Consider the following 16,611-nt stretch of genomic DNA (forward strand, 5'->3'; position numbering starts at 1 on the left):
ATTAAGAAAAAATGTAAATCTAATCCTGGTAATAATATCATAATTTACCTGATATGTATTGTTTTATAGAATGAGTCTAACATGTCACTGAAGACTCTCCTTAGAAAATTCTGCATGTAAAATCCCATTTTCTCACTAACCTTCATTACGGAGTAGATTGTAATTCTTTGGAAAGAATCTGATTAATAAAACCTAGAATAAAAGTAACTTAAGAATATGAAAACATTAAAATTTCATATATATGATATATGATTTAAAATAGAGTATATTTTTATAATATATATTCTGTATATATTATATAATAGAGTAACTCAATATATAGACAATTAGAAATAAAAGCATCAAAATTTATTCTGGTTTATGTGTCTTAGAAATCTAAAGGTCTTGGGCCAAGGGAGGTAACAGTGGACATGATAAGAAGTAGTCTAATTCTGTGAAAGAGCCAACAGGATTTTCTGATGAATTAGAGGTAGAATAAGAAAAAGAGAAATCTAGGATGACTCCAAGGTTTGTGGCTTGTGGTATGAGCAGCTTGCTGGAAAAATAGATTTACTCTAACAAAGCTTACGACTAGAATAAATGATTTGGTGAGGGGGATGGAGAATACACGTTTGGACAGTTTTGACAGTTTGAGATGTCAGACATCCAGAGGAGATGATGGGTAGACAGTTTGATAAACAAGGCTGGACTTAAGGAAACAAGATTAACTAGGGATATAAAGTTGGGAGTCACCTGCATGTATATTGTTTAAAGTCCTGGGATTGGATCCAATTTCCCAAGAAAATGAGTGTGGAAAGACAAGAGAACCAAACCCTGAGGCATTTCAACATTAAATGATTGGAGAAGGGAAACAACAAAGAATTGAGAACAACCAGTGAGAGAAAAGAAAAGCCAACAGTTGGGTGTTCTAAAAGCTATTTGAAGAAAATGTCTCGAGGGCATTTTGACTGTGTGTCGAGTGTTACCAGTTATTAATTCTCCTCCCTACTCTCAAGTTGTTACCACTTGCTTTTGCTAAAATGTTAAATTAGAAGAGTTTTTAAATCATTCTGCCCAGATAATGACCACTTGTTTAAGAGTCTTTAAAGCTCATAAAGGTAAAATCCAAAGCCTACCAGCACTTTTTAAAAATTTAAGTTTTGAAGGCAGACTCCTTCTCATCTTTATTTTTATATTCGTAGCATTTACCCTTACAGCGAGCATATAAGTGCTAAAATAGGAGACCTGGGACTGTCTTAGTTCATTTATAGTTCATGCTAAGCACACTAAGACTACATCAGCCTCTTAAGATGGTCTGTCTTCTAGGACTAGCTGTGGGACAATAGTGATACTGTGTTTTACAGACTGTCAGATGGGTTGTCCTTTCAGAAGATTCCATAATACCGCCCTGGAAGAAGAAAGTTAGGATCTGAAGAGCTAAGGAAGAAAGCAGAAGAACTCTGCAGCCCAGTAACAGCTCTGCTTTGTTGTTGCTATTTTGCCTTTCCCTGCTTTCAGTTGTACAGGGCTAGGGGAGTTTTAGTGTTTTAACTCAGAACATGAAACTGACTTTCTCAAGGTGTCCAAAGAATTTGAAACCTGGTAGGAATCTCCTGAAATCAAGGGTACTCTCCCCTTGTCTTAAGAAGGTTAAATTTAAATTATAAAATTCACCCAAACTTGTGATGAGTCCTTAACTGTGTGCAGGGTAAGACATGAATTTGCCCTATTTTAAATATAACAAAAGAGTTATCTTCACAAGAGTTCTGAATTCCACCTCTTCATTGCTCCCTGGGCTCCATCCTTCCAGGCTTTGATCATCAGCCATGTGTTGTTTGAACAAAACCCTGAGGGTATTAAAGTACAAAGCATAGGAAGCTTCAAACTTAATAAAGGAGCCATAAATGTAAAAAATAATAATAAGTTAAATAAAAGAATTAAGATTGTGGGTAGATTTGGATTTTAACTAATCATTTTGCACATTTCTAGGAGTACTATTCTTTGTAAAGTATACAAAGATGGGAAGGTTGTCATCCTTTCCATGGGTGCCATGGTGGCCTAGAGTGAGACCCCCATCACCCCTCTCTTGTTTGGATTCAAAGGATGCTCCAGTAACATGTTTGAATAGACCCGAGACTATTTGGTCTTCACATTCTTCCTGGCCTGGCTGTCATTTAAAACGTTTATCCTTGGGGCTATTGGGTGGCGCAGTTGGCTAAGCGTCTGCCTTTGGGCTCAGGTCGTGATCTCAGGGTCCTGGGATCGAGCCCTACATTGGGTTCCCTGCTCAGCTGGGAGCCTGCTTCTCCCTCACCCTCTGTTGCTCCCCCTGCTTGTGTTCTCTTGCTCATGCTGTCTCTCCCTTTCCAATAAATAAAATCTGTAAAAAATAAGTTAAAATGTTTATTATATTTGAGAAGATATTTGCCAATGACATATCCAATAAAGGATTATTTTCTGATATATAAAGAACTTATGCAACTGAACTCCCCCCCAAAAAAATCAGTTAAAAATAGGCAGAAAACGGACATTTCTCCAAAGACCTACAGATAGTCAACAGACACATGAAAAGATTCTCAACATCTCTTGTCATCAAGGAAATGCAAATCAAAACTACAATGAGATGTCACCTCATACCTGTCAGAATGGCTAAAATCAACAATGCAAGAAACAACAAGTGTTGGCATGGATGTGGAGAGAAAAGATCCCTGGTGCACTGTTGGTGGGAACACAAACCAGTATAGCCACTGTGGAAAACAGTATGGAGGTTCCTCAAAAAAAAATAAAACTGCCTTAGGATCCAGTAATCTCACTACTGGGTATTTACTCCCAAAATACAAGAACACTAATTCAAAGGGATATGTGCACCCCTATTTTCATTGCAGCATTATTTACAACAGTCAAATTGTGGAAGCAACCCAAGTGTCCACTGATAGATGAATAGATAAAGAATATGTGGTACGTAGATACCCAATAGAATATCAAGAGGAATGAAATCTTGCCATTTGCAACAACTGTGGATGGATCTAGAGAGTATAATGCTAAACAAAACAAATCAGTTGGAGAAAGACAAATGCCATATGATTTCACTCGTCTGTAGAATTTAAGAAACAAAACAGACGAACAAAGGGAAAAACCAGATTCTTAACTATAGAAAACAAATACCAGAGAGAGGGTGATTGGGATCGGTGAAGGGGGATTAAGAGTGCATTTATTGGGATGAGCACTGAGTACTGTATAGAATTGTTGAGTCACTATGTTGTACACCTGAAACTAATAGAACACTACATTAACTACATTGGAATTAAAAACTTAATTTTAAAAGTCTTTATCCTTATTTTTCTTTTATAATGCTGATTATAGAGACTATTTCTGCTGACTTTGAATGGTGAATTCTTTAATTTTGGCCTTTTGTGTATGTATGTGTGAGGGCTGGAATTTTTACTTCTGTCATGCTGTCTAGAAGCTTTTTTCCCTAAGCTTTTTCCAGCTTTAAGAACGAAAGTTATTCTTTACACATACTGCCTACTTTGGGGGATTGGGGTCTGAATTCTCGGAATTCTCCTTAACTTAAAACCTCAAGATATGTTGTCACAGAATTGATGCAGAGTGACCTACATAAAATTATCGTCTCTCCTCAACCACTCAGCTCAGATCATGTCAAAGTTTTTCTTTATCAGATTTTGCGAGGTAAGCTTTTCTTTGTGAAGAAAACTGTAGTGTCACGGTATAAAGTGAAATGTTTTGCTTTTCATTTGAACTTTAATCTGACCTTCCAAGGCTTTTTTCTTTCCTAACGACTTTTTTCTTTTGACCAAATTATATTTAATAATTTCTACACTTGACGTTAAATAAGAAGCTTTTAAGGGTGGCCAAATGGTTCGTATTTTCATGGATGGAAGAGAAAGGCCTAATTCATTACTCAGTTAAGTAGGTTAATGTAGGGAAGGTAAATAAGCAGGATGGTTTGTGGAACCCCGTGGTCTGTCACAAAGTTCCCTCTAAACAGGAATCTGTGGTGATTCCTGTGAATCAGGTGAATATACAGGTGATTCCATTGAAAAATAACTCTGTTCCCTTCCCTACGGATGACGTTTATTCTTCAAGTTTTGTCAGTGTTGGTTGGAATACCTGAGTCCAACTCCAAAAAAACCAAAATGACTCTTAAAAGCCAAAGGAGCGAGGAGGCTGAGAAAGAGCCAGCTAGGTGATTCTCCAGACCGGCTCATTAGAGAGCTCCAACTTGAGGGAGAGGCAGTGTGAGCCGACATTCCTGGAGCTGCGTCTGGCCATCAGGTTTGTCCTTTGGAATTTTGCTGTTACAAATGGAGAATTGTTTAAAGCTGAAACAGCTTTCTTACCCAGTGAAATATTCTCCCTCAGCTCCCACACCAGAATTCATAGATTCAGGTATTCTTTATGGAGATTAAAAAGCATCTGCCAACAGAATGAAAACACACACAAAGTATTAAAACTAGGATGTTCACTCTCCATAGATTTGTTGCTATTCTATGGCAGAACGAAGATATTGGATATTGGATTTTTTTTTACCCTTGTAAAATACATATATATTATTTGCTGTGTTTTATTCAGAAGACTCGGCCTTGAAGCTGTGATCTTTTTCTAAAAGCCTGCTAAAGTCAGTCTTTTAAGATGTAAAAAAATAGTTGAAAGTAATTAACTACCCCTCCTGAATATCAGTGATGGGGAATACTACTGACAAACCTGGGCAGGTCACTGAATTTCACTGATCAGTGAAATTCTGCCCTGGGAAGGGCTCTCTGGTGGGTGATGAGGATCTGTGGGAGCTGGCTCAGAATCATAGGTTGAGCATACCAATAGCCAAGCTCCAGTAGCCCCCCACCCGTAGGAGCAATCCAAGAATATTGGTATGGTCAATTTTAATTCCAGCACCTGAAAAGCTTATCTGTAGGTTGTGTAAACCTTTGATGACACTTTATTTTACAAAATTACAGTTTTTTGAGGTAGGACTAAGTCAAGCTTTTAATAATGTTTATTGTGTCATTATCTAAAGAACAATCTTAAATCCTGAATTCTCTGTTACTGTGGTTTTTCCCAGATCGTTGGTTGAGTGAAAAGAATTAAATATCTGCAATTAAATCCATTTGTTATTTCAGGTTTGAAATATCTCCATTCAGCTGGCATTTTACATCGAGACATTAAGCCAGGGAATCTCCTTGTGAACAGCAACTGTGTTCTAAAGGTAGCTTTTCAGTTTCTTTAAATATCTGAGAAAAATTCAGAATGTCAAGGCAAGTTTAAGAACAATGTGTCTTTGTGAAAGAGTTAAAGTTATTTTCGTCACTACCAAAAATTAAAGAACTGAGTTTTCTCCAGCAATATCACTAGTCATGGCCATAGTAATGATTTGTCATCTTGACTCATGATTTCTTCATGATAGTTTGCATATGTTTTGGAAACACTGAAATTGGATTTACAGTGTGACCAGGAAGAAGATAGAGAAGGTAATTTCTTTTTAGATTGCTCTATTGCTAAAGAAAGTGTGTATCTAAAGAATTATTTCAAGACTAGTAAGTTATTTATATGAGAATGAAGTATAGCTTTTATAAAGACTGTGTTTTGGGGGCATCTGGTTGGCTCAGTTGGTTAAGCGACTGCCTTCAGCTCAGGTCATGATCCTGGAGTCCCAGGATGGAGTCCCACATCGGGCCCCCTGCTCATTAGGGAGTCCGCTTCTCCCGCTGATCTTTCTCCTCTCATGTTCTCTCTCCCTCTTTCTCTCTCTCTTTCTAATAAATAAAAATCTTCAGAAAAACAAAAGAGACTGTTTTTGCACAGGTAACATTTCTATGCCCTGTGTGACAGGTAGCAAAGTAGGGAAGTGAAAACACTGAAAAGTGAAAATACTAGGGGCGCTTGGGTGGCTCAGTTGGTTAGGCACCCGCCTTTAGCTCAAGTCATGCTCCAGAAGTCCTGGGATCAAGCCCAATATCAGGCTTCCTGCTTAGCAGAGAATCTGCTTCTCCCTCTGCCCCTCACCCTGTTCATGCTCTCTCTTGCTTGCTCTCTCAAATAAATAAAATCTTTATTGAAAAAAAAAGTTAAAAATACTATGCCAGAAAAGGGTCAAATATATAGTAGCCAATTCTGCTACTCCTTCTAAAGGGGAATTGATTACAGGATTTAATTAGAGTAGTAGCCCCCAAATTTCAAGCCATCAATTTCAATTTTACTTTCCCTAGTATCTCTACCTACCCTCCACCCGTTGTTCCTTGTTAGAGTGGCTCACAAATTGCAAAATCCACATTTTGCATTTCCCTGCCTCTAATAGATGTATTAGCAAAACTCCTAGTGAGAGGCCCACCATATTTTCTCCATCATAGAAATGAGAGATAAGGGCCTTCCTAGAGTTGTGTCCTCTCTGTGTAAGCAAATTTAAATTCTATTTTATGAGTGGCTACGATATTACATGGTGCTTCAGTCTGCAGTAAATATTCTTCTTAACATTAAAAACTGATAGTATTTGAAAAAGAAAACTTTGTTTTTGTTTTTTGTTTTAATAAAAAAAATAAAGTTTATTTATATTTAAGTTTAAATAAATAAAGATTTGTTTATTTGGAAGAAGGTGCACAATGGGGAGGGGCAGAGAGAAAGGGAGAGAGTTCCAAGCGGACGCCATGCTGAGCACAGAGCACAGATCAATCTCACTGAGATCATGACCTAAACCGAATACAAGAATCAGATGCTTTAACTTACTGTGCCACCCAGACACCCCAGGAAAACTGGCTTTTAGATGTTGCCTGCTTTATAAGTTACCAAGATGTCATTGTTACTTAACTTGGTGGCAGTTAAACTAAATATTAAAAGCAAGTATATAAATGAATATCACTTTATATTTTAAAAGCTTTCTTTAAACTCTGGGCCAATTTTCTTTAAAAGCTGGTATGTTGGGACACCTGGGTGGCTCAGTAGGTTAAGCCTCTAACCTGAGCATGCCTCCAGCTCAGGTCATGATCTTAGCGTCCTGGGATTGAGTCCCATATCGGGCTCCTTGCTCAGCGTGAGCCTGCTTCCCTTTCTGCCTCTGCCTGCCACTGTGCCTGCTTGCACACGCACGCACACGCTTGCTTGCTCTCTCTCTCTCTCTCTCTCTCTGACAAATAAATACATAAATAAATTTTTTTTTTAAACTGGTATGGGGGCACCTGGTTGGCTCAGTGGGTTAAAGCCTCTGCCTTCCACTTGGGTCATGATCTCAGGGTCCTGGGATCGAGCCCCGCATCGGGCTGTCTGCTCAGCAGGGAGCCTGCTTCCTCCTCTCTCTCTCTGCCTGCCTCTCTGCCTACTTGTGATCTCTGTCTGTCAAATAAATAAATAAAATCTTTTAAAAAAATAAAAATAAATGAAAAACTGGTATGTTAATACTATGAAAAAAAAAAAAAACTCCCTTCATTATAGCCTTGAAGAACTGTTCCTGATGTAACTCTAGAAAGATTTTTTTTTTTTTAAACTATCTTTCAGGGGCGCCTGGGTGGCTTACTCCGCTAAGCATCTGCCTTCAGCTCAGGTCATGATCTCAGGGCCCTGGTATCCAGCCCTGTGTCAGGCTTCCTACTCAGTAGGGAGTCTGCTCCTCCCTCTCCCCTGCCCTCACTCATGCTCTCTCTCCTTTTCTCAAATAAAATCTTAAAAAAAAAAAAAAAGCTATCTTTCATATCTTTCATATTTTCCCTGAGAACAACTAGTATTGTAGTTCAGTCTCTTTCCACAGAGAAATGGATTGTTCCCAGTGTCCACTAAAGTAAACATTCCTTCTATAGGTCATTGAGTTCATTTCCCCGATACCTTTCCACTTTTTAAAGAGAGTTGCGGGACACCTGGGTGGCTCAGTGGGTTAAAGCCTCTGCCTTCCGCTCAGGTCATGATCCCAGAGTCCTGGGATCGAGCCCCACATCGGGCTCTCTGCTCAGCGGGGAGCCTGCTTCCCCCACTCTCTCTCTGCCTGCCTCTCTGCCTACCTGTGGTCTCTGTCAAATAAATAAATAAAATCTTAAAAAAATAAAGAGAGTTGCACCCAATCCCCATAACCCTAATTTAATTTTAAAAACAAATTTTTTTAAACCTTAGGAATTCTTTATTCTGTTCAGACCAAATCAGTTTTATGATGGCTTAAGCCAGTTTCTTCTTATTTTGGTTTCTGGTTGGAGAACTTCACAAAGCTGTTTTGCTTGGTGCCATAACCTGCTTGAAGTCCATTCTTCAGATAATCTCTTATGGTATTATAACTTCTAGCTACATGGACAAGTAACTAGAGGAATATGTCATTAATGAATAAGTAACACAAAGATCAGGATAAACTAAAATTGTGCCCCACTCCTTTGACTTGTCTTAGCAGCCTACTTTTAAGACCCAAAATGGAGTTCCAAGCTACAGACACTGATTCTCTTCTCAAATGTACAAATTCATCAAAAATAACTATGATAAAACATTTCTTTTAAATTAGTATCCTTTCATATTCTGAATATATTTTGTTTCCTAATAAGCATAAGATGTATAATTTTGTCGGAAATCTCATTATCTTTTTGGTTATCTGATCATATAAGCTTCTTACTTTGGGTTTAGCTTGTCTTCCAGATAAATTGCCAAAAATGACTCCAGACAGACTGGTCTTTTTAACAAAGGACTTGCTTTATAACAGAAAACATTTCCTGTCCGGTGGGTGGTTGCTTGTTTTTTCTTGTTTTGTTTTCTGTTTTTTTACTATAAATACAATAAAGATAGAGGAAAATGGATTTAAGTTCTTTGGTTTTGTTTTGTTTTAAAAGATATCCTAAAACATCATGGCCAAGGAAGAGAGTTTTTTAAAATATGTGTTATTTGAACACTAGCCTTTGGGAGAATTTGATAAACAACTTGGGGTTTTGGGGTTGGGTTGGATTGTTTTGTTTTTCCTTTTCGGTATGGTTTTCAAACATTTTTTAAAGCTGCCAGACTCTTTTTTTCAAATAAAATCTTATGCTGCAACCTCAACTTAGAAAACAGTGTTAGTTCATCACTTAAAATATTGACTCATGAAGTTGATCAGTGAGGATGCTGGAGTTTGGAAAGCCGTTACTCTCTTATTTTAACCTCTGTGCTCCCACTTTTTTTTTGGTGGCCCAGGATTAAGAAAATCTTATTTTCTTAATATGAGAAATTCCTGAAAATAAGCCGAAGTTGCTGGTGGTGCTGCTGCTGCTGTCTGCCAGCAGCTCACCTTCCAACCTCAGCATCCTTTTCAATGAAACAGAAATAAGAAAAGATTTATTCCCAGGTCTGCCAATAAATTCACCAATCGTTCTTATTTACTATTGTGTTACCGGGCTCTAGCATACTATCCAAACCATAAGAAGCATTCAGTTAAATATTTATAGCACAAAGAAATGAGTGAAACTAGTAACACTGGTATTCTACAGTGTAGTACATTTTGACATATGTATTTAAGTGTGAATAGTATTTTAAATAGATAGGTACAGGGGAAGTTGAGGACTCAGTTTGAAACCCATAGATATAAAGAAATTTTACTATGTGTATTCCATAAAGACGGTGAACATAGCTCAGGAGGTCTTTAAGATAGGCCCCCCTTTTTTTCCCTATAATTCCTTGATAAGCCTTGAAAATACATAGTTTGGTTTCCACATTAAACCTAGAAATATGCATTGAGCTGTCTTTTTGCTTTGCTTATCAGTTAAGATGAGCGAGAAGAATTTTTTTTTTTAAGATTTTATTTATTTGATACAGGGAGAGCACAGGCAGGGGGAGTGGCAGGCAGAGGGAGAGAGAGAAGCAGGCTCCCTTGCAGAGCAGGGAGCCCAATGCAGGATTCTGTCCAGGACCCCAGGGTTGTGACCTGAGCCAAAGGCAATCGCTGAACCAACTGAGCCACCCAAGCACCTGAGAAGAATATTTTTAAGATACATCATTTTATGTAGAAATAAGGAAGTTTGAGACCTTTTTTCCTCCTTTACAAATAAGAGCAAATCATATATTGACACAAATATGCAATACCTGTATCATTGAAAACTTTTCAATGTTCAGAGATCCATCAAGATTCTGAATTTTTGCTTATTGTGTTTTACTTTATATATCTGTAAATATATTTGTCTCTTAAATATTTTGATAATCTTTTCTATTTAGATTTGTGATTTTGGATTGGCCAGAGTGGAGGAATTAGATGAATCCCGTCATATGACTCAGGAAGTTGTTACTCAGTATTATCGGGCTCCAGAAATCCTGATGGGCAGTCGTCATTACAGCAATGCTATTGACATCTGGTCTGTCGGATGTATCTTTGCAGAACTACTAGGACGAAGAATACTGTTTCAGGCACAAAGTCCCATTCAGCAGGTATGATTTTACTTTAGGCTCTCGTAGCTTTCAATTCTATTACAGATTTAAAGGAAAAACTGTCTTGCACACGTGTCTTGGGCTTATTCGTTGTACTGTCTAAATTGCTTTTGGCAAATTGAGGTTCACTTAAAATTCAGAAAAGTTAGGAAGTTGAAGATGACAGATTCATTCTGTAACTTACGAACCTATTAGAAGGAGTGTTGACTTTATTACATGCACTGATGCATAGCACCTGACTGCTGTAACAATTTGCACAGGTGTAATCTTCCGTAGTTAGAGGGCCTCTGTTCTTTCTGACTGAATGGGTCAGACCTGAAAATGTATTTGATGGCTTCATGTACTTACACTTTGTGCTTAGAATATAAATTGTGAATGTTGATTTCCTTAAATCTGAACATTTAAGAACATTTCTAACCTTTATTTTGGAGCTAACATATTTAAATATGGGAGAACATTAGAAGCTTATTAAAACGTAGCTTTAGGAAACCATTTGTGATACTTTATCTGCCCTAAGAGTGAATTCGTCACCCTCCATGTTTTCTTGGGATAATTCCTAAGTACTTTTTTATCCATAAATCTTAACAATAGTGTTTGCATGAGAATAATGTAACAATGATGTGCTTAGTCTTCAGAATCAAATTGGTGGGTTCAAATCCTAGCTCTGACACTTACTATCTATTAATTCTTGGGCAGATTAAACCATTCTGAGGATTTTGTGCACGTTAAAAGTAATAAGTTGAAAATGAGGCCTGGCACATAGTGAGCTCTCAACAAGTGTTAACGGCGGTGAAAGTGATGCCAGGATGCTTGGGATGCAATGGTAAATAAGACAAAGTTAGTTCTCGCCTTTGTGCGACTTTCACATGCGACAGAAAATAAATAAGTACACAAATAAATATAAAGCTAAGTAATAATAAATTCTGTGAAGAAAAATTGAACCAGGTTAGGGATAGGAAATGATGCTAGGGCAAAGCAGTGTTAAAGGATTCTCTGAATGGATGACATTCGAAGAGTGGCTCAAGTGAAATGAGGGAGCGAGATACTGGGTAAGTTCCAGGAAAAGGACAACCAATATAATTCAGCTCCTGAGGCAGGAACAAATGTGGCCTGTTGGAGGGATGGCATGATCCAGGGAGAAATTGTAGGAGACCAGGTCAGAGAGAGAGAGAGAGCCTGACCATGGTGACTGGATAAGGACTTTGAATTTTATTCTGTCCAAAGTGTAATGGAAAGCTGTATGAAGGTTTTGAGCAAGGAAGTGTTATGACTTGATTGATCACATTTTTAAAAATCACCCTGACTACTGTTTATCTTTGTAAATAATACCTGCACTTGACCCAAAATGGAGTAATTTCTTTTATGCTCTTCTAGAAAAGAATTAACTAATACATTAGAAACTGTATCTGCTATGATCAGCATTTGAAATTATTTCTCTGTTATACATTCAGTCTATTTTTATCAAGTTTACATCTTAAAAATTGATCCTGGTGATAAAAAATTATCATATATACTAATAATGTTGGGTACTATTGACAGTACCCACTTTACTATTCAGGTTTTTTAGAAAGTAGATTTTAATGGACTACCTGTAATACCCATCATGTCTGGACATGAGACATGTCTACCATACAGAAAAGCTTAAGTAGGGGTGCCTGGTTAGCTCAGTGGTTTGAGCCTCTGCCTTCAGCTCGGGTCATGATCTCAGGGTCCTGGGATCAAGCCCCACATCGGGCTCTCTGCTCAGCAGGGAGCCTGCTTCCCCCTCTCTCTCTCTGTCTGCCTCTCTGCCTACTTGGGATCTCTGTCTGTCAAATAAGTACAGTCTTTAAAGAAAAAAAAAGGAAAAAGAAAAGCTTAAATAAAAGTTAAGGGGTTGGGGCACCTGGATGGCTTAGTGGGTTAAGCCTCTGCCTTCAGCCCAGCTCATGATCTCAGGGTCCTGGGATCAAGCCCTGCATCAGGCTCTCTGCTCAGCAGGGAGCCTGCTTCCCCCCTCTCTCTCTGTCTGCCTCTCTGCCTACTTGTGATCTCTCTCTGTCAAATACATAAATAAAAATCTTAAAAAAAAAAAAAAGTTAAGGGGCTGTTCGGGACACCTGGGTGGTGCAGTCAGTTGAGCATCCGACTTGACTTCAGCTCAGGTTATGATCTCGGGGTTGTGGGATCAGCCCCACATCGTACTTAAGATTCCCCGTCTCCTTCCCACCCTGTGTGTGTGTGTGTGTGTGTGTGTGTGTGCGCGCGCGCGCGCGCACGCACGCACGCAAATGTTTGTTCTCTCTCAAATAAATCTTTTTTTTTTTTTTTAAGATTGATTTATTTATTTGACAGAGAGAGAGAGACAGCAAGAAAGGGAACACAAGCTGGGGGAGTGGGAGATGGAGAAGCAGGCTTTCTCTGAGCAGAGAGCCTGTTGTGGGGCTCTGTCCCAGAACCCCGGGACCACAACCCAAGCCGAAGGCAGATGTTTAACAACTGAGCCACCCAGGCATCCCTCAAATAAAGAAATCTTTAAAAAATGGGGAGTTGTTCAATTCCTGTATATTGAACAAGGATCTTGGATTGCTGCTTGGAAAAATACATATATATATTCTTATACATATGAAGCAACTGGCGTAGGTAGGATTCAGCTATCTTATTTCCCAGAGAAATGCATAGGGTCTTGAGTTTGCCAGTCTGATGTAGCCACTGACAGAGAACTCGCATCTTTCTATCATCAGTATATTTTAGGATGAGAAATCAAGACGTAAAGTGGGAAAAGAATCTAACTTCTAAATGGAAGTAGTTACTTTCGGTAACATTTTCTCTGTATCTCTAAGAAATAAAAACCCTAGCAGACTTCATGAAAATGTTTCTCATCCATGGATCTTACCCATTTTAGACAACTTTCTGAATGTTCCCATTGGTTTTCATGAGCCAGTCATTCTCTTCTGCCTTTGTGGTAGTTGTTGTTAGAGGTCTAAAAGTATAACCAACACACTTTTCCCAAAAAGCTTTGTATAGAAATCTTCTGGGGAATACAGCTGCTTGATCATCTCCGTTATCCTGGAGGGCAGTGATCCTTGTCTAAACTTAATTGGTGTTTTGTTTTTGGTTTTGTTTTTTAAGATTTTATTTATTTATTTGACAGAGATTGAGTGCATGAGCAGGGAGGAGGAGCAAGGGGAGAGGGAGAAGCAGCTCCCCACTGAGCAGGGAGCCTGATGTGGGACTCAATCCCAGGATCCTAGGATCATGACCTGAGCCGAAGGCAACTGCTTAACCAACTGAGCCACCCAGGCACCCTAAACTTCATAGTTTTGATAAGTGCAGAAAATAGGGCTTTATATCAGGCAATCCCAGTACAAGGAAAAGAAGTATTCTGTAGGTAAGAATTTTCCCTCCTGGAGGAATCTGAATGACATGTTATTGCTAATTAGGTTATGAAGTTAGAATAGTTTTCACACCACAGAAAATTGTGAAGGTGGTTTCCTATCTACCAAAACTTGAGAAGACCATTTTCTGTCATGCTCAGCTCACTAAGGTGGTCTTGTGCAGTGTTACAGTTTTTTCTAAGAATGACCATTTTCTGCCAGTGTAAGAGACTTCTAGAATAACTAGAATGTAAATGATGTGTATAGGCCCAAACATCAATAGCTTAGCTTTCATTTCAGATGTAAAAGTTCTGAATATTTACTGAGTCACAGCTGCCTGATTTATGGATTAATTCCTTGATGAGCCTGAATCCATTCGAAGCATCAGAATCCATTCATTAACTGTTTGAAAAGAAGAGTCATTAGCCATGTGCAAAAGAGCAGTTCACCCCGCAAGGATCATAGATACTGTCTTATCAAGACCCAGGGCAGGTACATGCAGATTCTTATTTCTATAACCTTAGAATGCCCTGCTTGCCAAAAGGCATTTAATTTCTGTCCTATGGGTTCCTAATAAAAACATTTTTTCTGGCTTTTTTAATGTCCAGAAAGTGAAAGTAGGGGCTCCTATTAGTTAATCTAGAACTTACCTTAAAGGCTTGTTTTCATTTCATTGTTTACATTTGTTCCTTGTCTTTAAGGGCAGTGATTTAAGAGTAATGGAAAGTTGTTTCCATGAGCTCTTACTATCTGTCTGTATTTCATGTTTCCTTGCAGCTGGATTTGATCACGGATCTTTTGGGCACACCATCGCTGGAAGCAATGAGGACGGCTTGTGAAGGCGCTAAGGCGCATATACTCAGGGGCCCTCATAAACAGGTAAATGAGAGGGCGGGGCCTATAGTTGGTAACCACCTGGGCAGGACTTCTCTTCCAATAGAATAATGACTTGAGACTTTTTAAACAAAAACATGACTTACAGGTTTTATTTAGTTTTTTAGGTCACAGTCATAAATAAGAAATTGTTAAATATTTGTTAAACCAAATAAAATATCATCATTCCCAATGCTGTGGGAGAGAGTAAATACTTCTGTAGCACTGTTGCTAAGAAATGACTCCTGGCATTTTGTCTCCTGGTCTTTGATTTGTCTGGGAAAAGTTACTGGGGTGGAGCTTTCACTTCAGTGCCATGTATATCAAGATGTCTTTTCTGAATACTGAGCCAAAATACCTGGTTTCTCTTATTCCAACCAGGAGTATGAGGCTGATTCTATTGCACTCTTAACCACTCACACAGAACCATGTTTGAGCTTTTAGAAAGGAAGTATGAAGAAGAGATTGCCAGATTTGCACTGATCAATATTGCTTGTAACCAGTCACTGCTGAGAAAGACAAGAAGATGGCTTTTATCTCCACATAAGCAGCATTTTTTTAGGAGAACTTTTCCTAATCTACTTTGGACAGAACAGCTTACTGATGTGAAGGGAAATAGTTTTCCTAGGAACAGCAAACTGAAACAGAAAGAAGGCTTGAACAGAAAGACTCGGCATCTAATTTTCATGGGCTCTGCCTTGGTTTCTTTTAAATTAGTCATTTATAGGGGCACCTGTGTGGCTCAGTGGGTTAAAGCCTCTACCTTTGGCTGGGGTCGTGATCCCAGGGTCCTGGGATCGAGCCCCACATCAGGCTCTCTGTTCAGCCGAGAGCCTGCTTCCTCCTCTCTCTCTGCCTGACTCTCTGCCTACTTGTGATCTATGTCAAATAAATAAATAAAATCTTTAAAAATAAATTAGTCATTTTTATGCTCTGATTGATCATTACATCTGATTAATCTGAATGACCAAATGACAGACAAGAGTTTGATACTCCTCTCAAATTAGCAGCCAGATATTTAGGCAGGGCCTGTGCCTTGCCCCTGCAGTTTCTCTCTCTAATTCCAGTGTGACTCCAAAGCTCCCATTTTTACATCATAGGGAGGGGGCAATGGGTTAAGTGTGTTCTCTTCTAAAACCAGTCAGAACTAGAAAAACAGAGATGTGGATGCTGGTATTTTAAATAACCCCCTGTTGGTTATATCTTTCTTTTGTATTTAGTTTATAAACTGTGAAATAATTTGAGCCCTAATTCTCTTAGAAGAGCACACAGTAAGTCTTATCCTAGAGGAAGGTTCTGTATTAATGGAAGGAACTCAAAAGATCTATTATGTTCTATTTATTGGCCATTATCAGGAATATTAAAGTAATTTATCAATACTTCATGGTAAATGTGTCCTTGGAACTAGCAAAATAATTTTCCTCTTTCCCTGACCTTAGGTCAGTAAATCTTTCCTGGCTAAATGTAGCCAGTAATGAAATGTGATTAAGATCACATACCCTGGTGCCACCCTTCCATCTCTAGAGGAATTTTAACTATTGCTAATGGTTGCCAGCTAATTAATCCTTTGTGTCAGAGCTGCTGAAGTGCAGCTGAGAGAGCAAGGCTTCCTAAGGAGTTTCTTCCCTGCCTTCCTCCCTCCCTGCCAAAATGGTAACATACTGCACCGAAGGTATCTGTGTTCTCCTTTGAGCATTCCTGGCAAGTGAGTCCTTTTCCTTCTAGAAAATTTTTAAAAATCTGTTAGTTGTAAAAACCTTAAATTTTCAATTAATCAAAAAATAGTTAAGTATCATATTACTGTCTAAAACAAAGGAGGGAAGAGGGGCGCCTGGGTGGCTCAGCGGGTTAAAGCCTCTGCCTTCAGCTTTGGTCATGATCTCAAGGTCCTGGGATGGAACCCCGCATCGGGCTCTCTGCTCAGCAGGGAGCCTGCTTCCCCCAACCCCCCGCCTCTCTCTTCCCCCACCCCTCTCTGCCTACTTGTGATCTCTGCCTGGCAAATAAAGAAATAAAAAATTAAATAAAAAAAGAA

The 16,611-nt window shown here is 38.8% G+C and overlaps 1 protein-coding gene across 1 annotated transcript in view; it reads left to right on the top strand.

Annotated features, from left to right (window-relative positions):
- The window catches only part of NLK (nemo like kinase), a 174,601-nt gene that overhangs the window by 135,191 nt on the left and 22,799 nt on the right, over positions 1-16,611 (top strand). Inside the window, exons 4-7 of the mRNA XM_059378513.1 lie at positions 3,563-3,669; positions 5,118-5,203; positions 10,138-10,347; positions 14,481-14,582. Coding sequence (XP_059234496.1) covers positions 3,563-3,669; positions 5,118-5,203; positions 10,138-10,347; positions 14,481-14,582 — 505 coding nt within the window. The remainder of the gene's footprint in view (positions 1-3,562; positions 3,670-5,117; positions 5,204-10,137; positions 10,348-14,480; positions 14,583-16,611) is intronic.

This window comes from Mustela nigripes, chromosome 16 (assembly GCF_022355385.1).
Source record: "Mustela nigripes isolate SB6536 chromosome 16, MUSNIG.SB6536, whole genome shotgun sequence".
In the NCBI taxonomy this organism is placed as follows: domain Eukaryota; kingdom Metazoa; phylum Chordata; class Mammalia; order Carnivora; family Mustelidae; genus Mustela; species Mustela nigripes.